The 23,215-nt window shown below is 45.2% G+C and overlaps 1 protein-coding gene across 7 annotated transcripts in view; it reads right to left on the bottom strand.

The window, feature by feature from the left end:
* The window catches only part of si:ch211-250c4.3 (uncharacterized protein LOC100535981 homolog), a 184,568-nt gene that overhangs the window by 29,677 nt on the left and 131,676 nt on the right, over window positions 1-23,215 (bottom strand). For all 7 annotated transcript variants that reach the window (XM_059653181.1, XM_059653182.1, XM_059653183.1 and 4 more), the window contains one exon: window positions 21,333-22,090. In XM_059653181.1, the coding sequence (XP_059509164.1) occupies window positions 21,333-22,090 (758 nt within the window). The remainder of the gene's footprint in view (window positions 1-21,332; window positions 22,091-23,215) is intronic.

Here is a 23,215-nt window from a genome sequence, read left to right as displayed (position 1 = left end):
CGCAAAGGTATTTCGGAGTTCTCATCTGAGAATCATGAAAATCTAGAATACAAGTTCGGTAGCTATTAGGGAAGGCAATGGAATGTTATCTTTTATTTCAAAGGGAATGGAGTATAAAAATAGTGTGGTTTTTCCTAAAGGGTCTAGTCTCCACAGTATTTCACTTTAGTTACTACTCAATATTTCATGGTATATTCAAAGCTGTGATAGATTGTTGATACCATGAGGAATCAATGAATGGTGTGAAGAGGGTGGCAAAATGGAACAGAGGCAGAAGATCACCAGACTGATTCCTGGGATCCGGAGACTGGATCGGTTAGGACTATATTCACTGGAGTTTAGAAGAATGAGGGGAATCTCATTAAAAACTATTAAATTCCAACAGGTCTAGCAGGACGAATGTTCCTGATGACTGGGGAGTCCAGAACCAGGGATCACAGTCTAAGGTTACACGGTAAGTCATTTAGGATGGAGATGAGAAATTTCTTCACCCAGAGGGTGGCAAGTCTGTGGAATTCTCTACTACAGAAAGCTGTTGAGACATTGAATGCTTTCAAAAAGGATTGAGATACAGTTCCTAGGGCTAAAGGGATCAACCAGTTTGAGGAGAAAGTGAGAATGGAGTATTGAGTTGGATGTTTAGCCATGATCATACTGAATGACAGAGAAAGCTTGAAAGACTGGATGACCTACTGTTACTTCCCTCTTCCATGTTTCCGTGTTATTTCCTTTTGTAGAAGAATCTATGACCAGAAGGCATAATCTTAGACTAATGGGGTACTCATTTAAGACAGGGGTGTGGGTTGGGATAAGGGTTTCCTAACTTACCATGTGCCTCCCTGTTGATAGAGGACGCAGTTGGGAACAGAGGAAATTACAAAACATTGGCAGTAAAATGTGAGCTTGAAAATCAGCAGCACAGACTTTGTGTCTGTGTTTACAGCCCATGATTTCAACGAAGGGAGATGTTGCGAAGCTGAAAAACTCAGTCCATGATGTGGCAGGAACCTGTACAATTAACCATAGGGCATTTGTTTCACTCCTGCAAAGAACAAGTTCATTTTTGCAGATCACAAAATAGTGCTGGAAAAATTAAGCGGGTTAGGCAGCCTCTGTAGAAAAAAAAACAGACAACTTTTCAGGTTGAAAGCCTTTCAACAGAACTGAACAGAAACCATGCTAAGTTCCCTCAGAATCATATCTTTCAATAAGGTTGCCTCTTATTCTTCTAAACTCCAATGAGTTCAGGCCCAATCTGCTCAAATTCTCCTCCTAAGAAAATCCCTCCATACCCAGGATCAGCCCACAGAACTTTCTCCAGACTGCCTCCCATGCCAGTATATTTTCTGTTACAGTGTGGAAGCAGGCTATTCGGTTCATCGAGTCCACACCAACCCTCTGAGAAGCATCCCAGTGAGACTGGCCCACCTATCTCTGTAACCCTGCATTTCTTATGGCTAACTCACCTAGCCTGCACATCCCTGGACACTATGAGCAATTTAGCATGGCCAATCCACCTAGCCTGCACATCTTTGGACTGTGGGAGGAGACCAGAGCGCCCGGAGGAAACCCACGCAGACACGGGAAGAATGTGCAAGCTCCAAACAGACAGTTGCCTGACTTTGCTTAGGTAAGGTGCTCAAAACTTTTCACAGTCTTCCAGCTGTTGTCTGACTCACCTTAAAGTAGCCTAACGTGTGCTCCCTTTTCAGATACCTGCTGGCAATACAATATATTCCCTCCACTGCTTCCTCTTTATTTTTAACCTGCTCATTATTTCATTTGAGAGTTGTGAGCCAGGGCTAAGTGACAGGAGAGAGCAGGAAGCTGAAAAGAGAAGGTCTGTGAGAAAAAGAAAGGAGGAGGTCTGTGATAGAGTGGAGACCAAGCAAAAGTTAAAAGATTTCATGACACAATGCTGAAAAGATCAGTAATGGATATAATGAAGAAATGAAGTTGTGTCCAAATGAGACATGAACCAATGGAATGTAACATGAAGGGATAAAGAGAAAAAAAAAGTCAAAGAGCAAACAGTGAAATAAAGAAGCAAAATTCACGCACAGCAAGACAGAGGCAGAAGTTATGATATAACATTGTTGAAAATCCAGAATACTGGTAAGTGCTGAGTTGAGTGTTGTTCTTGAACCTGTTGAGTTTCTCTGGAATATGGCAATAGGCAGCGGACAGAGACCACAGAAAGCTCTTCCATTTGGGCTGATAATCATCACTGTCTGTGAAGTGCTTTCCTCTACATGGGAGTCAAATATAAACACAAACCGGGTGACCACTCTGTAGAGACCTCCACTCAGGCTGCACACTGAGATTTGAATTACTTCATAATTTGAAATCTTCACCTTTCTGCCCTGGTGATCACAAAAATCAGGGAAATAACACCAGGAATACTTGGAAATGAAGGTACAGTTTGAAGGATGTAAGGCAGCTAAGACAACATATTTCATTCGCCAGCTTTAATGCTTTTCTCTTTCTGGGTTTGGCTTCCTCAGTTGGTCTTCATCTTATTTTAGGAAATCTTTTTATGATTTAATCCACCCTATCCCAGAGCTTCTCCTGCCCCCCTGCACCACCCCCTCCTCTAATTTAAAATCTCTTCCATTTTTATTTCTGTCCAGTTCTGGTGAGAGGTCACTGATCACAAACATTCACTCTGTTTCTTGTCACAGATGTTGCCTGATGTAGCTTTGTTTTTGTTTTTCTTTCAAATTTCCAATGTCCACAATGTTTGACATTTATATCAACAGTTTTGTACTTCACCATTTCAGCTGTTTCCCCTGGAATGAATGTAGGAACAACACTATGTTACACAATGAGAATAGTCAATCTTGTGCCAAAAGGAGTGAAGCAGTTCCAGCTCATCACTGATCTGCCTCGGGGCTGCATTACTTTTCTGCACAGTCAGATAGTATAGCCTAGTGTCAGCCAGACTGAAGATCAGGTTCTCTCACTTGGCAGGGAAATTAACAAAAACTCACATTTTCTCAAAGTGCTACTGGTCCAACCCCATGTCTAAAGGGGTGACCAGCTATTGCTTTAGATAGCCCGGGTGTTTTTGCAGCTGTTACTGACTTCCTGTCCTTTGTGTCAACTCTGAGATGAAATTCATGTTTAACCATCATAACCGAAGGAAAACGTTGGTTCACTAATGTCTTTTAGTGGAATCTGCTGTTCTTACCCATTCTGGCCTCTGTGTGACTTCAGACCCACAGCAACGTGGTCAAAACTTAACTGCCCTTCGAAATGGCATAGATTTGCTCTTTCTCCCTACAAATTGTGCTAGCCAGTCAGTTAAAGGACAATTTGGAATAAGCAACAAATGATAGCCTCACCAGTGATGGCCATATCCCAGTACAGAATAAAGGAGGACAGTACCTACTTCCAGCTCTTTCTGAAAGCATCACTAATATCCATCCGACGTTGCCAGCAAGTATCACCAGGCTGCAGTGCTTCTACACACAGCTTCGAGGGCCGCTCCCATCTGCAGACTTCTGTCACCTACTCCAATCCCTCAAATCTCCTGCATTGCTTACTTACCTCCCAACACTTATCCTGTCTTTCAGCCTCATGTCTTCTTTCAGTCCCCTACATGATCATAGATCATAGATTATAGAGCAGTGCATTGATATAGTGCAGCCTCTCCCCAATTGTCCCTTCATCTTCACCCCAACAGGTTATGTTAAACTGGTAGGATCCTGAGATATCTAATCTTCCTATGGGATGGGTTGGAGGAAAGGAAGTACATTTTCTGAGGGTGCTTACTTGTCCTAGCTGTTAGCATTGGAAATCCAATGAAGTTGAATGATTTGCATTTTGTTTGTGCAAAAAGGAAAGAAACACCTTAGAGGAATAGGGTTTAATATAGACAGTAGAAGCAATGAGCAGGACATCTAACATGTACTGGAATATAGCACCTTACAAGTTAAAGGTGGCTGGGTTTTTGATATGCTTATAATGGTAAAACAGCAAAACAATGCTGATTGAGTGCCATCACATTCAAAACTATAGACAATAAAGGCTGTTAATGTGTTGGCAAATTTTCGAGTCTAAGATTAAAATTCTGGTATGTACTTTCAGAATAAGGAGCTGATCAAAGACCCAAATTCATGTCTTAATGATCCCAACTGGCATGTGATATTGAATTCATTGGCCCTGAAATGCCACTGCAGTTCTTTTGACTTTCCACCATTTCTCTCTGCCAGTTGTCATTGATTATAGAACAGCCTGGTCACCCTCAACAACTTCTCTTTTGATTCCTCCCACTTCCTACAGACAAAGGGGGTGGCCATGGGTACCCGCATGGGCCCAAGCTATGGCTGCCTCTTTGTAGGTTACGTGGAACAGTCCCTCTTCTGCACCTACACTGGCCCCAAACCCCACCTCTTCATCCGTTACGTTGATGACTGCATCGGCGCCGCCTCTTGCTCCCAAGAGGAGCTCAAACAGTTCATCCACTTCACCAACACATTCCACCCCAAGCTTAAGTTCACCTGGGCCATCTCCAACACACCCCTTACATTCCTGGAGGTCTCTGTCTCCATCTCAGGCAATCAGCTATGAAACTGATGTCCATTTCAATCCCACCGACTCCCATAGCTATGTAGAACACACCTCCTCCCACCCAACCTCCTGCAAAAATTCCATCCCCTATTCGCAATTCCTTCACGTCCGCCGCATCTGCTCCCAGGATGAGGCATTCCACTCCCACACAACCGAGATGTCCGCGCTCTTCAAGGACCGCAACTTCCCCCCACCCCCGCCGCAGTGGTTGAGAATGCCCTCGACCATGTCTCCTGCATTTCCCACAACACATCCCTCACACCCCACCCCTGCAATAACCGCCCAAAGAGAATCCCCCTAGTCCTCACATACCACCCCACCAACCTCCGGATACAACGCATCATCCTCTGACACTTCCGCCATCTACAATCCGACCCCACCACCCAAGCCATTTTTCCATCCCCACCCTTGTCTGCCTTCTGGAGAGACCGCTCTCTCCAGGACTCCCTTGTCCGCTCCACACTCCCCTCCAACCCCACCACACCTGGCACCTTCCCCTGCAACCGCAGGAAATGCTACAATTGCCCCCACACCTCCTCCCTCAACCCCATCCCGGGCCCAAGATGACTTTCCATATCAAGCAGGTGTTCATCTGCACATCTGCCAATGCGGTATACTGCATCCACTGTACCCGGTGTGGCTTCCTCTACATTGGGGAAACCAAGCGGAGGCTTGGGGACCACTTTGCAGAACACCTCCGCTCGGTTCGCAACAAACAACTGCACCTCCCAGTTGCGAACCATTTTAACTCCCCCTCCCATTCCTCAGACGGCATGTCCATCATGGGCCTCCTGCAGTGCCACAATGATGCCACCTGAAGGTTGCAGGAACAGCAACTCATATTCCGCTTGGGAACCCTGCAGCCCAATGGTATCAATGTGGACTTCACTAACTTCAAAATCTCCCCTTCCCCCAATGCGTCTCAAAACCAGCCCAATTCGTCCCCTCCCTCCACTGCATCCTAAAACCAGCCCAGCTCGTCCCACCCTCCCTAACCTGTTCTTCCTCTCACCTATCCCCTCCTCCCACCTCAAGCCGCACCTCCATTTCCCACCTAATAACCTCATCCCGCCTCCTTGACCTGTCCGTCTTCCCCGGATTGACCTATCCCCTCCCTACCTCCCCACCTATACTCTCCTCTCCACCTAACTTATCCTCTATCCACCTGCGGTCCGCTTCCCGCTCTCTCCCTATTTATTTCATAACCTTCTCTCCATCTCCCTCTCTGATGAAGGGTCTTGGCCCGAAATGTCAGCTTTTGTGCTCCTAAGATGCTGCTTGGCCTGCTGTGTTCATCCAGCTCCACACTTTGTTATCTCTGTTGATCCAGTGACACTGAAGGAACAGCAGTATATTTCCAGATCAGAATGGTGAGTGGCTCTGTGGGGATCTTGCAGGTGGTGGTGTTCCCATACATCTGCCGCTCTTGTTTTTCTAAACGGAACAGTCATAAATTTAGAAACTGTAGGAGCTGCAGATGCTGGAGAATCTGAGATAACAAGATGTAGAGCTGGATGAACACAGCAGACCGAGCATCACCAGAGGAGGGTTGACATTTCGGGCCTGGACCCTTCTTAAGAAAAAAAGAAGGGTCTAGGACTGAAACGTCAGCCTTACTGGTCCTCTGATGCTGCTTGGCCAGTCATAAATTTAGAACGTATTGTCTAACGGAGCTTTGGTGAATTTCTGCAGTGCAATTATAGATAATACACACTGCTGCTACTGAGCATCAGTGGCAGAGAGACTGCATGCTTGTGGATGTGGTACCAATCAAGTGGGCTTTTTTCCTGGATGGTGTTAAGCTTCTTGAGTGTTATTGGAGCTGCACCCATCCAGGTAAGTGGTGGGTATTCCATCAGACTCCTGTCTTGTGCCTCGTCGATTGTGATCAGGTTTTGGAGAGGCTGGAGATGACTTAGTCATTGCAGTTTTCCTAGCCTCTATCTTGCTATTGTATCTGTTCCAGCTGTTAGCTTTCACCTCCTTGACGGATTTGTGCAAGTAAGAAGTCCAAAGTTATCCAATTTTACTTCACAAACTTTAGTAAGAAAAGACCTTAATTTGTATGTGGTATTGGGATGTTGGTAAGAAGTTTTTAAGCTGGTGTTTCTTCAGATGTCAAGTAAAGTAATACATTTTTGAGGAGAAAAAAATCACAGGTTGTTGTTGGGATACACTTTACACTGGTGTTCCAGTGAGTCTGGCATTTGGAATAAAGAGAAGGCCAAATTGGGATCCTAATTGGTTAGAAGAATGGCCTGAAGTCAGTTGTCAATTGTCAACACAGGGTTAAGGTTAGGTTATTGGAGGGAGTCCATGACCACAAGACCCTTTGGTTAAGAATTGCAAATTGGACATGGGCTGAGTGTTGCCTCCAGCAAGGGTAGCTACTTATTGCTGGGAATAAACATTTGTCAAAAGGGAACTTGCTAAGGGGCTCCTGTTGGGTGACAAAGTTGGGAGTTAGTAGTTGAGTATTCACTAGGAAGTTAGCACTTAACAGGACATGTGATAATGGGAACTGCAGATGCTGGAGAATCTGAGATAATAAAGTGTGAATCTGGATGAACACAGCAGGCCAAACAGCATCTCAGGAGCACAAAAGCTGACATTTCGGGCCTAGATCCTTCATCAGAGAGGGGGATGGGGTGAGGGATCTGGAATAAGTAGGGAGAGAGGGGGATGCAGACCGAAGATGGAGAGAAAAGAAGATAGGTGGAGAGGAGAGTATAGGTGGGGAGGTAGGGAGGGGATAGGTCAGTCCAGGGAAGACGGACAGGTCAAGGAGGTGGGATGAGGTTAGTAGGTAGGAGATGGAGGTGCGGCTTGGGGTGGGAGGAAGGGATGGGTGAGAGGAAGAACAGGTTAGGGAGGTAGAGACAGGCTGGACTGTTTTTGGGATGCAGTGGGTGGAGGGGGAGAGCTGGGCTGGTTGTGTGGTGCAGTGGGGGGAGGGGACGAACTGGGCTGGTTTTGGGATGCGGTGGGGGAAGGGGAGATTTTGAAGCTGGTGAAGTCCATATTGATACCATTGGGCTGCAGGGTTCCCAAGCAGAATATGAGTTGCTGTTCCTGCAACCTTTGGGTGGCATCATTGTGGCACTGCAGGAGGCCCATGATGGACATGTCGTCTGAGGAATGGGAGGGGGAGTTAAAATGGTTCGTGACTGGGAGGTGCAGTTGTTTATTGCGAACTGAGCGGAGGTGTTCTGCAAAGTGGTCCCCAAGCCTCCGCTTGGTTTCCCCAATGTAGAGGAAGCCACACCGGGTACAATGGATACAGTGTACCACATTGGCAGATGTGCAGGTGAACATCTGCTTAATATGGAAAGTCATCTTGGGGCCTGGGATAGGGGTGAGGGAGGAGGTGTGGGGGCAAGTGTAGCATTTCCTGCGGTTGCAGGGGAAGGTGCTGGGTGTGGTGGGGTTGGAGGGCAGTGTGGAGCGAACAAGGGAGTCATGGAGAGAGTGGTCTCTCCGGAAGGCAGACAAGGGTGGGGATGGAAAAATGTCTTGAGTGGTGGGGTCGGATTGTAGATGGCGGAAGTGTCGGAGGATGATGCGTTGTATCCGGAGGTTGGTGGGGTGGTGTGTGAGAACGAGGGGGATCCTCTTTGCGCGGTTGTGGCAGGGGCCGGGTGTGAGGGTTGTGTTGCAGGAAATACGGTCAAGGGCGTTCTCGACCACTGTGGGGGGAAAGTTGCAGTCCTTGAAGAACTTGGACATCTGGGATGTGCGGGAGTGGAATGCCTCATCGTGGGAGCAGATGCGGCGGAGGCGGAGGAATTGGGAATAGGGGATGGAATTTTTGCAGGAGGGCGGGTGGGAGGACTTGTATTCTAGGTAGCTGTGGGAGAAGCATATTTTCAAAGGTTTGTGCGTTGCCAGAAGAAATCCAGATCAGGGTTAGAATCCAACATTAAGGGCTAAAGGCTTTAAGAGACAGAGCACTGTGAGGTGTATTGCTTGAAAAAGACACCCAAAGGAAGAAAAGCAGTCAGCAAATGGTTGTGAAACATGCAGCTACAGCAGTTAAGGTAAAATGCAAAACTAGAGTTGAAGTCCTAAAGGGGCCTTGTGTTGACATGACAGTTATTAAATTAACATCCCACAGAATGTTGTAGATTGAGAGACAGAGAAAAACTCAAAAGTCCTGGGAACTACAGGAAAGACAAGCTGAAATATGCTGAGTCATTGTACCCACACACCCCACCTCACACAGTGTCAATCTTTATTGTTGAGTGAATCCTTTTAGTTTGCATTTTAAAGCAGTGTTTGTCCTTTTTGCCAGCAAGAAACCTTTTGCAGCTCTGAGGTTTAGTATAGCACTGTGCAAGAGCACTTCACACAGTGCCACTGTCCTGCTTTTTCCTCACAATCCTTCTTCTTCAGATAATGATCCAAATCCCTTTTGAGAGCTTTGATTGACTTTGTCTCCCTCCACTCTGACTCTCCAACAACACATTCCAGACCCTTGCTATGTGAAGAGCTTCCCTTCCTGTCACTATTGCTTCTTCAATGCGTGCCCTCTTCTCAAACTTTTCACGATGGGAACAGATCCTCCTTGGGTACTCTGTGCAGACCCCTATGTTGGAGAATTCTTGTGGAATGTCAGGATCTCTGTATCATGTGTATTCAGGAAGAACACCACTAGTTGTTTTCCGAGATAACAAAGTATGGAGCTGAATGAACACAGCAGGCCAAGCAGCATCTCAGGAGCACAAAAGCTGACATTTCGGGCCTAGACCCTTCATCAGAGAGGGGAATGGGACAGGGAACTGGAATAAATAGGGAGAGAGGGGGAGGCGGACCGAAGATGGAGAGAAAAGAAGATAGGTGGAGAGGAGAGTATAGGTGAGGAGGTAGGGAGGGGATAGGTCAGTCCAGGGAAGAAGGACAGGTTAAGGAGGCGGGATGAGGTGGTAGGTAGGAAATGGAGGTGCGGCTTGAGATGGGAGGAAGGGATGGGTGAGAGGAAGAACAGGTTAGGGAGGCGGAGACAGGCTGGGCTGGTTTTGTGATGCAGTGGTGGGAGGGGAGATTTTGAAACTTGTGAAGTCCACATTGATATCGTTGGGCTGCAGGGTTCCCAAGCGGAATATGAGTTGCTGTTCCTGCAACCTTCAGGTGGCATCATTGTGGCACTGCAGGAGGCCCATGATGGACATGTCATCTGAGGAACGGGAGGGGGAGTTAAAATGGTTTGCCACTGGTTCCCGCAATTCCTGCAACACATCCCTCACACCCCGCCCCCGCCACAACCACCCCCAGAGGATCCCCCTTGTTCTCACACACCACCCCACCAACCTCAATGCATCATCCTCCGACACTTCCGCCATCTACAATCCGACCCCACCAACCAAGGCATTTTTCCATCCCCACCCTTGTCTGCCTTCCAGAGAGACCACTCTCTCCACGACTCCCTTGTCCGCTCCACACTCCCCTCCAACCCCACCACACCCGGCACCTTCCCCTGCAACCGCAGGAAGTGCTACACTTGCTTCCACACCTCCTCCCTCACCCCCATCCCAGGCCCCAAGATGACCTTCCATGTCAAGCAGATGTTCACCTGCACATCTGCCAATGTGGTATGTTGTATCCATTGTACCCGGTGTGGCTTCCTCTACATTGGGGTAACCAGGCAGAGGCTTGGGGACCACTTTGCAGAACACATCCGCTCGGTTCGCAACAAACAACTGCACCTCCCAGTCGCGAACCATTTCAACTCCCCCTCCCATTCCTCAGACGACATGTCCATCATGGGCCTCCTGCAGTGCCACAATGATGCCACCCGAAGGTTTCAGGAACAGCAACTCATATTCCGCTTGGGAACCCTGCAGCCCAATGGTATCAATATGGGCTTCACTAGCTTCACAATCTGCCCTCCCCCCACTGCATCCCAAAACCAGCCCAGCCTGTCTCCGTTTCCCTAACCTTCTTCTCACCCATCCCTTCCTCCCACCTCAAGCCGCACCTCCATTTCCTACCTATTAACCTCATCCCGCCTCCTTGACCTGTCCGTCTTCCCTGGACTGATCTATCCCCTCCCTACCTCCTCACCTATACTCTCCTCTCCACCTATCTTCTTTTCTATCCATCTTCGGTCCGCCTCCCCCTCTCTCCCTATTTATTCCAGTTCCCCGTCCCCATCCCCCTCTCTGATGAAGGGTCTAGGCCTGAAATGTCAGCTTTTGTGCTCCTGAGATGCTGCTCGGCCTGCTGTGTTCATCCAGCTCCATACTTTGTTATCTTGGATTCTCCAGCATCTGCAGTTCCCATTATCACCAGTTGTTTTCCTGACTGGATGCATTAGAAATACAAAATTTTGGCGCATCAACCCCTGGAGACTGCAGTGTGCAAGCCACATGATTATTAACGAAAAATTAAGGGTTATTTTTATTTTCTTTAACTATCATTGTTTATTAAATATAAACACAATGGAGAAGGAGAAAAGCTGTGTGACTGGTCCAAAGATTTCACCAAATAGTTATATTTGTAACTGTTTTGATGCTGTCTTTCTAGAGTGGGGATAAAAAAAGGGACCAAGAAGGTAGAGAAAAGGCATGTGAGGAGGCTGAGCAGGAAAGCGAAAAGATAGAGAGGCAGGGACAGAGATAGAGAAGGATAGAAGAGTGAGGAATACAAATAGAGACAGAAATGCATGATATGGAGATAGCCAGGGAGAGTGAGACAAAGAGTCAGCAGAGTCAAAAAATAGTTTCAGAGAGTGTGCGAGAAAGCAAGGTGAAAGAAAGAAAGAAAGAAAGGCAGTGGCGAAGGAAAGGGAGGGATACAAGTCAGGAGAGAGAGATAGAGAGGGAGGGAGTATTACTGCATATACTTGGCAAGAAATGTGAATAGATAGGTAAAGAGGGTTTCTGTTGCTCAGGGAAATATCAGAACTCTTGAGGAACTACGCCGCATATACATGTGTCAGACTGGCCTGTAAGATACTCCATTGACACAGTGGATGAGAGAATGTGAGTATGGACACTTCATGTTAACCCAGGCCCTATGAGCTCTGAAGGACTATAGGGAATATAACTAATCCCAGCAAAATAAGGGCAAACTGGAGGAAGTACACTGAAAACTGGCATCACTCCTCAGTTTGTACCTTTCCTCTGGTACAGACCGTTCCCAAAGAAGCATGCCAAGATAAATATCACCTGCTGCTGGTGGAACAGCAACTCAGTGAAAGGCATTCCTTGATCTGCCTGAAACCTGATGGTTCTTCAGGACAAAGAGCTGTTGACAAATGAGTGTTGCAAACTTACATGATGTAATGTCTAGGACTATGTGCTGAAGGATAAGCTAAAGCTTGAGGCAGCCATCAGAGAGCCACCATGGGCAAAGGTCATAGTTTGAGGCATTCATGGCACAGTACACAGAGGGATACCATATAAAACTCTCAGCTTGTAATTATCAGAAGACATTACACATGAAGTATTAGTGTACAATAAATCTATAATTATATTGAGGCACCACGTTGTGTGTTTAAAAATACTGATCTGGATTGGACATTATGTAATATTAAATTTAAACTTATGTTAGGTTTTTTTAAATTTCCATGCATAAGCATATTTTTAGAAGAAAAAAGCCTTTGCATATGAATTATCATACCATGAGTATGGATTGTAATCCTAGATCACCCATAGACATGATAAACTTTCAATTGGAACATATTTTTGAAAAAAGGAGCCAAAGGATGACTGCAGATGTAAATTCAATATCTGTCTGGAGGTGAACCCTGGAATGTCACACCTGAGATATCAAAGAAGGAAAAAATGGTACAAGCTGAACTGTATTATCCTGTGAATGTCTCAGACTGTGAACATGATGTACGAGAGACATGTTTGCAGTTTCAGAAATACACAAGGACAGGATTAAAAGCCAGTCTCAAACCTGGTCTGAGTGAGCTAGTGAGCTGAGCTTAAAATAGTATCAGAGATAATGGGAACTGCAGATGCTGGAGATTCCAAGATAATAAAACGTGAGGCTGGATGAACACAGCAGGCCAAGCAGCATCTGAAGGGTCTAGGCCCGAAACGTCAGCTTTTGTGCTCCTGAGATGCTGCTTGGCCTGCTGTGTTCATCCAGCCTCACATTTTATTATCAGTGAGCTGAGCTACTCATTTGTACTAGCTCGGATTTGAGCTCTAGCATGTTCTGAAAGGTGCTGTCGATTTAACCACCCCACCTATCGCCCCTGTGTTGCAGGTGAAGGTATCTATTTCTCAAACTGCTAGAGGCCAATTAACAGGTCAGTCAAAGGGAAATGGGGCAAAAAAATTTCCGTCAAGATGGAAACCCAAGATTCTCAAAATCAGCTTCCCAACTATTAACATCCCACTGTGTACTTTGCACAAACAATCTGAGAGACTATATAGTATATCTTTTAATGTCTTTTTTGGGCTGAACTTTAATTTCTAATTTGTGTGTATGTATGTGTTGTATTATTGTTTCTTGTCATGTTTAGTGACTAATAAATTAACTTTTTTGCTATGTCAAGCCTGGTTAATTGTCTTCTTTTAAATCAAAATTTATTTGGTCTCAGATAAAGGCATCTAGAGAAGGAATGATCCTTTTTAAATGAGCCTAGCTGCATTCCCTGACAGAAGGGTTGATGAATAGAGAAGGTCCCGATCCAAAACTCAACAATTTCAGAACCTTCCTAATGGCCTGGTCAGAGCAAATGGCAATCAGTTATCTGATTTTTTTTTGTGTCACTGCAGTCTCTAATTCAGATAAAATAGATGGAATGTGAAGTAAAATTAAGCTCGAGGTGAAAAACAGAACATCTGCTTTGAATGTATTGCTCAGCTCTAAGCAACATGGTCTCAATACCCAGTATTGTTAATCAGCCTTGCATCAATGGAATTGGAAATTTCATCTTTGAGATTCAATTTAGATTTAAAGTGGATTTAATTTTAATCTTCTCGTGACAGTAAGGTTGATTGAACAGAGCCACCCAGGTTTATCTGTGGTTATATATCTGACCAGGTCATTCTCGATCCACAACAAACCCTGGAGTTGGGGGTGGTAATGGAAACAATGTCAACACCCTCAACATAGGACAGCCCCTTTTGTGTAAAAATGTTAGGAATGTAAACTATTTAATGTTCTACTGACCATGGGAACTGCATTTCCTTCAAACGTTTCAGTTATTTTCTGTTTCGGGATGGCTGGCTACATATTTTTACAATAAAGCTGAAGATTAAAGACAGTGTTAATGACTAAAGGTTACATACAGCTGGGATTTTAAGTTTACTCTTTCTTACTCAGGGATTGTTTTCAAACTGCAGCTCCTTCAGGAATCTTATTATTTGGGCTCAAATAAAGTACACTCTCTCCTCTTATTTCTACAGAATTCATATATCAGCAATCCTGCATTTTCTTCTTGTGCCTGAATGTCAAAACTGGAAGGCTCCGCAGTGTCTGGGTCATCCTTCCCTGTAATGGAAAAACTTCATCTCCTCATCTTCCTCCCACACCTACAGACTTTGAAATGTTAAGCTGTAAATACCCTAACACAAGGCACTATCTTATCTCACACATTCTTGCATCTTGCTGTTTTTGGCTTTAATTTCTGAATCTTCAAAATCCAGCCTTGGGTATTTTGCAAATGTGCTTTCACCAGTGCTCTCATGCACGGAGATGCTGAATTCTGAATGCAAAGCAAGCCCCTGATTCGGACATTAAATTGCTTTGAAACCTCAAACAGTTACAAGAAGCACAGGAGATAACAAAGTGTAGAGCTGATGAATACAGCAGGCCAAACAGCATCAGAGGAGCAGGAAAGCTGACGTTTCAGACCCGAAATGTCAGCTTTCCTGCTCCTCTGATGCTGCTTGGCCTGCTGCGTTCATCCAGCTCTACACCTTGTTATCTCAGATTCTCCAGCATCAGCAGTTCCTGTTGTCTCTACAAGAAGCACATGCCTGTTAATCAGGAAAGTTGCACCAAGAAATTCAGTGGCAGGGCCCATGTCTGTAAGGCTCTTTGCCAAATATGTGTTTTAAGGCTCCTATGTAACTTTTTATAGCTGGTTTTGGGAAAAAGCCACCTACCTGCAGTCTAACATGGCAAATCAGGAAAGAATGCAGAATGCTGCAACACAGAGGGATTTGGCAGTCCTAGCGCATGAATCACTAAAACTTAGCAACCAAATTTATTGGTTAATACAGAAGGGTAAATGGAATGTTGGTCCTTATTTCAAAGGAAATGGAGTATAAAAATAGAAAAATCTTGCTAAAAACCATACAAGATACGAATCAGCTGGAGTACTGTGAACAGTTTTGATCCCCTTATCAAAGGAAAGGTATATTATTATGGGAGGCAGTCCAGGGAAGGTTCATTCAGCTGATCCTTGGAGGGGCTGTGAGATTGAGTAGGTTGAGCATTTTATTTGTTGAATCTAGAAGAACGAGAGGTAACCTTATTGAAACATGATTCACATGGTACTTGACAGGATAGAAACAGAAACAGAGTCTGGAGCCGGAGGGCATAATTTCAGAGTGATTTAAATCAGAGATGAAGAGAAATTTATCTACCAAAGAATCATGAATGTGTGCAATACATTACTGCAGAATGTTGTGACACTACGTCATTAAAATATATAGTCAAGGCTGAGATAGAGATTTTGAATCAGTACGAGAATAAAGGATTATAAGGAAAAAGCAGGAAGGTGGAGTTGAGAATTATCAAACCAGCAATGATCTCATTGTATGGTGCAGGAGACTTGGTGCGCTGAATGGTCTATTTCTTCTCCTATGTCTTGTGGTCTAATGGGACATCTAAGGGAACAGGTCCAAACTAACTATCTTACTTGTTGAGCTAGGAGAAGCAACAATGCTGTTTCTCCCGTTGAAGCCACATCCTGCTAACCACTTCTACACCCCAATGCAATTCCCCATCATCCAAACTCTACCCTGTCCCCTTCATCTTGACTCCTCTCCTTGATTCCCCTGTCCTCCCCCTTGATCACAACCCCTGGATTCAACCTCATCTCCAACCTCTGCTCACTCCTGGCCACTGATTGTGGGTTCAATTGCTCTGTGTTTGATTTTGTGTTTCTGTTTACTAGTGATCCGCTCACTCTGTTTGATTGGTTAAGCCTGGGTGTGGATGCAGCAACGTCAACAAATGGGGTTTGGGGGGCATGGGGGACGTGGAAGATGACAATCAGATAAGCTGCCATTGTATTAAATGGCAGAGCAGACTCAAAGAGCTGAATGGACTTACGAGCTTGAGTAGGTTAATGTTGAAAAGGCTGCAAACTGCTGTTGGTATGGAACTGACATTTTCATACACAATAAAACCTGTTACACACATAGGAGACTGGGGAATATTCCAGTAGCTCACTGAAGACATGTATACATCTGGTACTGTGGTAAGTGTTCTCAAAAATCTCTTCAAGCCAAATTAAACTGTGATGATCGAATGCTATAAATTCCACCAGAGATGCCAGGGCAACGGTGAAAGCATTTAACATATTACAGTGTCTCAGCAATTCGTTTTTACTTGTAAATTTGGCAAAATAGCTAATAAACGAATCCATGACCAAATCACTGAAAAGGCTTCCGTTCCACGGAGTAGGGAATGTTCCCACTGGAGGGTAATTTTTTTTGTCTCTATGATCTTGGGATGTGGATGTTGCTGGCAAAGCCATCGTTTGTTGCCCATCCCTAATTGCTCTTGAACGGAATGGTTTGTGAGGTCATTTCAGAGGCAGTTGAGAGTCACTACATTACTGTCGGATTTATATGACTGGCTAAGGACACCAGAGAACCAAAAAGGTTTTTACAATGAGTGAGAATAGTTTCATGGTTACTGTCAATGAGACCAACTTAAGACCCCACATTTATTAATTGGATTGAAATTTCACCAATTTGCCAGAGTGATGAACCCATGTCCCAACAGCATTAGACTGGAGCCACTGGATTACCAGTAAAAGGGGTGGTCTGGGTCCGCTTCTTTATTCACCTGCCCTCTTGACTGGCTGGTTGCAACAAGGTTAAGCTAGAAAGCACCCCCTCCCTTGTAGAAACCATTTTCCTAATCCAAATGAATTTGTGTTTAGAAGGAGCCAATTTAACCAGGCTTTGTAGAATCAACAAAGAATGATTTATTAATTCGTAAATGCCATTAGAAACACCAAAGCAACACATGTACAAGTGTGGAAATGAGAGGTAAAAGAAAATAAAAGTTGAAAAGTATATACAGATTTCAGAGTCACTCATGATTGTAGAATGCCATAGCTGTTTACTGTGAATGCTACCCATAGCATTGGCATTGGTAGTTGAACAATCAATTTTGATATTCTTGGCTTTGCAGTTTGATTGAATTTTTTTGTCCTGATTTCCCTCATTAATGGCTGGCTGGTGGCATCCATTTACCTGTGTTACAGAGGTATATAATGGCTCAAAACTGTGAACCTCACAGCGCACCAGTCTACACATTAGGGTAACAGGACTGAAGCTCACTTTTAACGCCTGCCCTGTGTATTGTTGAAAGGTGACACACAGTTGTCTTTCTGGCTGTCTGATGAAGGCCTGAGAGGAAACATGGAATGTCACAGCTGAAAAGGTCCCAATTGAACTTCAAACTGAGGCGCTTCAAATGGTGAGATTCACTTCAACAGATAATAAAATGTGAGGCTGGATGAACACAGCAGGCCCAGCAGCATCTCAGGAGCACAAAAGCTGACGTTTCCGGCCTAGACCCTTCATCAGAGAGGGGGATGGGGTGAGGGTTCTGGATTAAATAGGGAGAGAGAGGGAGGCGGACCGAAGATGGAGAGAAAAGAAGATAGGTGGAGAGGAGAGTATAGGTGGGGAGGTAGGGAGGGGATAGGTCAGTCCAGGGAAGACGGACAGGTCAAGGAGGTGGGATGAGGTTAGTAGGTAGGAGATGGAGGTGCGGCTTGGGGTGGGAGGAAGGGATGGGTGAGAGGAAGAACAGGTTAGGGAGGCAGAGACAGGTTGGACTGGTTTTGGGATGCAGTGGGTAGAGGGGAAGAGCTGGGCTGGTTGTGTGGTGCAGTGGGGGGAGGGGACGAACTGGGCTGGTTTCGGGATGCGGTGGGGGAAGGGGAGATTTTGAAGCTGGTGAAGTCCATATTGATACCATTGGGCTGCAGGGTTCCCAAGCGGAATATGAGTTGCCACCCACTGCATCCCAAAACCAGTCCAACCTGTCTCTGCCTCCCTAACCTGTTCTTCCTCTCACCCATCCCTTCCTCCCACCCCAAGTCGCACCTCCATCTCCTACCTACTAACCTCATCCCACCTCCTTGACCTGTCCGTCTGCCCTAGACTGACCTATCCCCTCCCTACCTCCCCACCTATACTCTCCTCTCCACCTATCTTCTTTTCTCTCCATCTTCGGTCTGCCTCCCCCTCTTTCCCTATTTAATCCAGAACCCTCACCCCATCCCCCTCTCTGATGAAGGCCCGAAACGTCAGCTTTTGTGCTCCTGAGATGCTGCTGGGCCTGCTGTGTTCATCCAGCCTCACATTTTATTAAATTGGATTCTCCAGCATCTGCAGTTCCCATTATCACTTCACTTCAACAGATCTCAGCAGAAAACCATCTCCTGTGAATTATGTCCCAAAGTCCAGTTTTTTCCTTCCAGGAATAAAAGGGATTATAAATAAAATGCAAATTGTGGCCTGTTTCTGTTACTGGGCTGATGTGCTAGTGTGCTGTGAAGGTCACAGATTGAAGACAGCCATCTCACTCCAGCATTGCAGGTAAAGGACTTTCTTTAGCTCTGAGCACTGGTGACCAGGTCAGCCAGTGAAGTCCCCATTAAAAAGGAAACAGAACAAAAGACTGTCAGCTAACTGCTGAGCCAAGAATCTCAAAATCAACTGCTTCACTACCAATGTTACCAGTATCACCAAAGTCACCAGCCTCATCTTCACGAAACCGAAAAACTGATTTGTAAATCTTTTTAACTGTTATCTCTTTACCCAATTCATGTTTCTTATCTGTGTGCATGCAGGTCACATTTTATTATCTTTTTCATAAACCTTTCTTTAATTTAAGTAAGCCTGGTTAAATTGGCTCCTTTCAAAATGTAAATACATTTTGATTGGGAAATGGTGTTCACAAGGGAGGGGATCCTCTTTCAAAATAAAGTAATTCAAAGTAAGGCCATTCGGCTCATCGAGTCCACTTTGCTATTTATTCATGGCTGATTGGCATTTCAACTCCACTTACCTGCACTCTCCCCATAGTCCTTAATTCCTTGCGAGATCAAGAAACCGGTCTTGACAACAGAAAGGAATCATGAATGATCCAGGAAAACAGAAATTGGGGATAAAAACAACTTCAATGATCCAAAAATTGATCTGAGTCCAATATATTGGAGTTAAATGTTGGCATGACAAATGGTGGCTAACAAATGATCTACCTTCAAAGAGGCAACAGTTTGGACATGTTCAATTCCCTTAAAAGGGAATTTCAAAGAGGTAGAAATTAAATGAAGAGAAATAAAAGGTAGCAAATAGAATTGACAACCAGGCTGAGTATACTTGCAGGAATATTGAAGGAGGTCAAAGTGGAAATTGTAGAGGCACTGACTATAATTTTTAAATTTTACTTAGACTCAGGAGTGATGCCAGGGACTAGACAATGTTAAATGTTAAAATAAAACAAAGAACTGTGTCTGCTGAAGTCTGGAAAAAGAAACAGAAATTGCTGGAGAAACTCAGTAGATCTGGCATCATTTCTGGAGAGGACATTTCTAGTCCTCATCATTCTCCAGAAATGATGTTAGCTAGGAAAAGCTGGTAAATATGCTGAAGACAGGGAGTGGAAGGGAGGGAAGATTAAAGAAATAAGCATTAGGTGGAGATGGAGCCCAGGAGGAGAGAAAGAACATTTGGCAGACAAAGGGATTGATAATGGTGAGCATGGGAGAAAGAAAAACTGATACCAGGGACTATTATTGGATGAAAATGGGGTGGCCATGCTGAAACAGGCCATGCTATAACAGGGCCTAGGGTATGGGGTGGGTAAAGTATGCAGAGGATGGTGTTCAGGCCTGAAAGCTTTTGAACATGATATTGAGTCCAGAAGGCTACAAAGTCCCCAAGTGGACAATGAGATGCTGTTCTTCCAGCTTGTACTGAGCTTCGCTGGAGCAGCACAGCAAGCCTGAGGCAGTGATGTTGGCCAAGGAACATAGGGGCAATTTTTGTGCACAGAACATAATGCATGTTGTGCAAAGTGGTCACCCAGTCTGCATTTTGTCTTCCCAGTATAGAGCAGACCAGATTGTGAGCAGTGAATATTGTAGACTAGATTAAGTGAAGTGCAGTTAAATTGCTGCTTCACCTGGAAAGTGTGACTGGGACCTGTTACTACACCATCTGCGGTTGCATGTGAAGATACCGTGGGAAGGTGTTGGGAGTGAAGGAGGAGGGAACCACAATGTCCCAGAGGGAATGGTTCCTGTGGAATTCTGACAAGAAAGGGGAGGGGAGAATATCCTTACAACCTTTTACTGAAAAAAAATGATAAAGATAAGCTGAGGAACAACAGGTCAGTTTATCATCCATGTTACAAAATTTCTAGAACAATAATATAGTCCAAAATTAACCAACATACAGCCACAAGTTAAGTGAAGAAAGCCAACATGGATTTCTCAGGGGGTATCCTGTTACATACATTACTTGTTATACCATCTACATAGGGCGGCACGGTGGCTCAGTGGTTAGCACCACAGCCTCACAGCGCCAGGGACCCGGGTTCAATTCCAGCCTCGGGCAACTGTCTATGTGGAGTTTGCACGTTCTCCCCGTGCCTGCGTGGGTTTCCTCCAGGTGCTCCGGTTTCCTCCCACAGTCCAAAGATGTGCAGGCTAGGTGGATTGGCCATGCTAAATTGCCCATAGTGTTCAGGGGTGTGTGGGTTATAGGGGGATGGGTCTGGGTGGGATGCTTCAGGGGGCGGTGTAAACTTGTTGGGCCGAAGGGCCTGTTTCCACACTGTAGGGAATCTAATCTATTGTAGCCTCCGTTATGACCCAAACATGTTACGTTCCCATGTTATGGTGCTTTCCAGTAATATAACCCACCTTTTAAATACTTGCCTGTTCTACCCCTCCTTACCTAGTATCCCCTGTTATGATATTCCCTGTCTATTGTAGCTCCTTATCAACAACCACAACTTTACACTCCCTGCCTGTTAAACCCCCATTTTCTGTGATATCTTTTGGTTGCTAAATCCCTTGTCTATAACAGCTGTCAGCTGCTATGTTCCTTGTCAGTAATGTCACTTATTTGTTACATTCCAATCCTAATATTATCCCCACCTGTCACACTCCTCACTTGTCTTACCTCTTCATCTGTTATATTCCTCATCTGTTATGCACTTTGCACCATACTCACCGTGCCTGTTACATCACCAAGTGCCTGATACACTGCCTTTGCCCTCTACTTGTCTGACCTTACTTGTAACATCTGTTATAGCTCTCGCCTGAAATAACATTTCTTGTTATAAACCCACCTCACCCGCCTCATCCTTCTACTGTTCTGTGTCTGCTCCCCACCCCCTAAATATGTTTTGGTTTCAAAGTTTGAATCCATGGTATCACAGCCTCTTGGTTTCCTCCCTTTCTTGATGCTTTTCAGCGATGAAACCAAATTCGCTTTGAAAACCTTGTAAAACTTCCTAACGTCCAGTTCAGGTCTTCCTGAAACCACACATTATGAACCTTGAGGAAATGTTAGAATAACAAAGGCCTGTCTCACCTGACTTAGCCTGCAGCATTCCTCCATGTAGTCGTTCAGACTGTCGCTTGATGGTCGTCTTTTCAGTGTCTCTTGATTGAGAGGGGTTTCACTTACATGTTTTCCTGCTCCGTTCAGTTTTGCTGCTGAATTGGTGTCTGCAATGACAATTTCAACAAGGGAGACATGCCTGGGCTGGGCCACTTCCTCATTTATAACGGTCGGACTCTGATTCGTGTTTCTGCTGGCGTTGTTGGTCTTTTTCCAATTCGCAGTGGCTGTGGGTAATTTCTTGATCTGCACTGGAGCCTCCCTGGGCCTTGGGTCTTCTTTTGAACACTGGTCGGGGTTGTGACAGTCAGCTGTGAATGGGCAATGCTGAGCTCCCGGGGACAAGGACACAATGCTCAAAGCCATCTCAGAGTCACAGGACGACTCCCTCCGATGCACGTTAAAGCTCTGTTCAGATCCTGAGGGGGTAGACGGAGAGTTCGTGCCGCTGGGCAGTTCAACCCCCGAGTCCTCAGATTCCGATTTATAGAGTTTTAGGATGGAGCAGTTAGACGGCTCGGCGACTAAAGCACACTCTGAGAAGGAGCTCTGGAATCCAGACTTCAATCGTTCTGTGTGTTTATGTGCTTCCTCAGCAGGGTTGGCCTCAGGATTTCCTGTCTTGGCTGGGACTGGATGTGACAGGGTGTCCTCATTCTGTGAGCCATTCTGGAGGGGGGTCACTTTGGTCAGAACCACCTTCTTCTTGCACGACTCCTGTCTCACCACTAGAAACACAAAAGCCACAGGGTCATCAACTTCAAACATACTCAGCTCACACAAAACTATCAAACTCAAACCCACTGCTGGCCATTCATGGAGCTTTACAGCACAGAAACAGACCTTTTGGTCCAATTCATCTGTGCTGGCCAGATATCCCAAATTGATCTAGTCCCATTTGCTGCCATTAGGCCCATATCCCTCTAAACCTTTCCTATTCATATACCTATCCAGATGCCTTTTCAATGTTGTAATTGTACCCATCTTCACTGGGATCTCATTCCATACACACATCACCCTCTGCGTGAAAAGGTTGTTCTTCAGATCCCTTTTATATATTTGCCCTTTCACCTTAAATCTATGCCCGCTAGCTTTGGACTCCCCTACCCAGGGAAAAAGACCTTGCCTATTCACCCTATCCACACCCCTCATGATTTCATAAACCTCTATAAGCTCACCCTCAGCCTCCGACACTATAGGAAAAAAAAAATCCCCAGCCTACTCAACCTCTCCTTATAGCTCAAACCCTCCAATCCCAACAACATCCTTGGAAAATATGAGATAACAAAGTGTAGAGCTGGAAGAACACAGCAGGCCAAGCAACATCTTAGGAGCACAAAAGCTGACGTTTCGGGCCTAGACCCTTCATCAGAAAAGGGGGAGGGGAGAAGGTCCTGAAATAAATAGGGAGAGAGGGGGAGGTAGATCAAAGATGGATAGAGGAGAAGATAGGTGGAGAGGAGAGAGACAAGTTAAAGGAGTGGGGATGGACTTGTCTGTCTCCTCTCGACCTATCTTTTCCTCTGTCCATCTTCGATCCGCCTCCCCCCTCTCCCTATTTATTTCAGGACCTTCTCCCCTCCCCCTTTTCTGATGAAGGGTCTAGGCCCGAAACGTCAGCTTTTGTGCTCTTAAGATGTTGCTTGGCCTGCTGTGTTCATCCAGCCCCACACTTTGTTATCTTGGATTCTCCAGCATCTGTAGTTCCCATTATCTCTGATACAACATCCTTGGAAAACTTTTTTTGGCCCCTTTTAAGTTTAACAATATCTTTCTTATAGCAGGGAGACCAGATTTGAACTCAGTGTTCTAAAAGTAGAATTTGAATTCAGTTGTAAACTGGAATTAAGAAT

Source organism: Stegostoma tigrinum, chromosome 20 (genome assembly GCF_030684315.1).
Source record: "Stegostoma tigrinum isolate sSteTig4 chromosome 20, sSteTig4.hap1, whole genome shotgun sequence".
NCBI lineage: Eukaryota > Metazoa > Chordata > Chondrichthyes > Orectolobiformes > Stegostomatidae > Stegostoma > Stegostoma tigrinum.
This window is presented reverse-complemented; position numbering and strand designations above follow the sequence as displayed.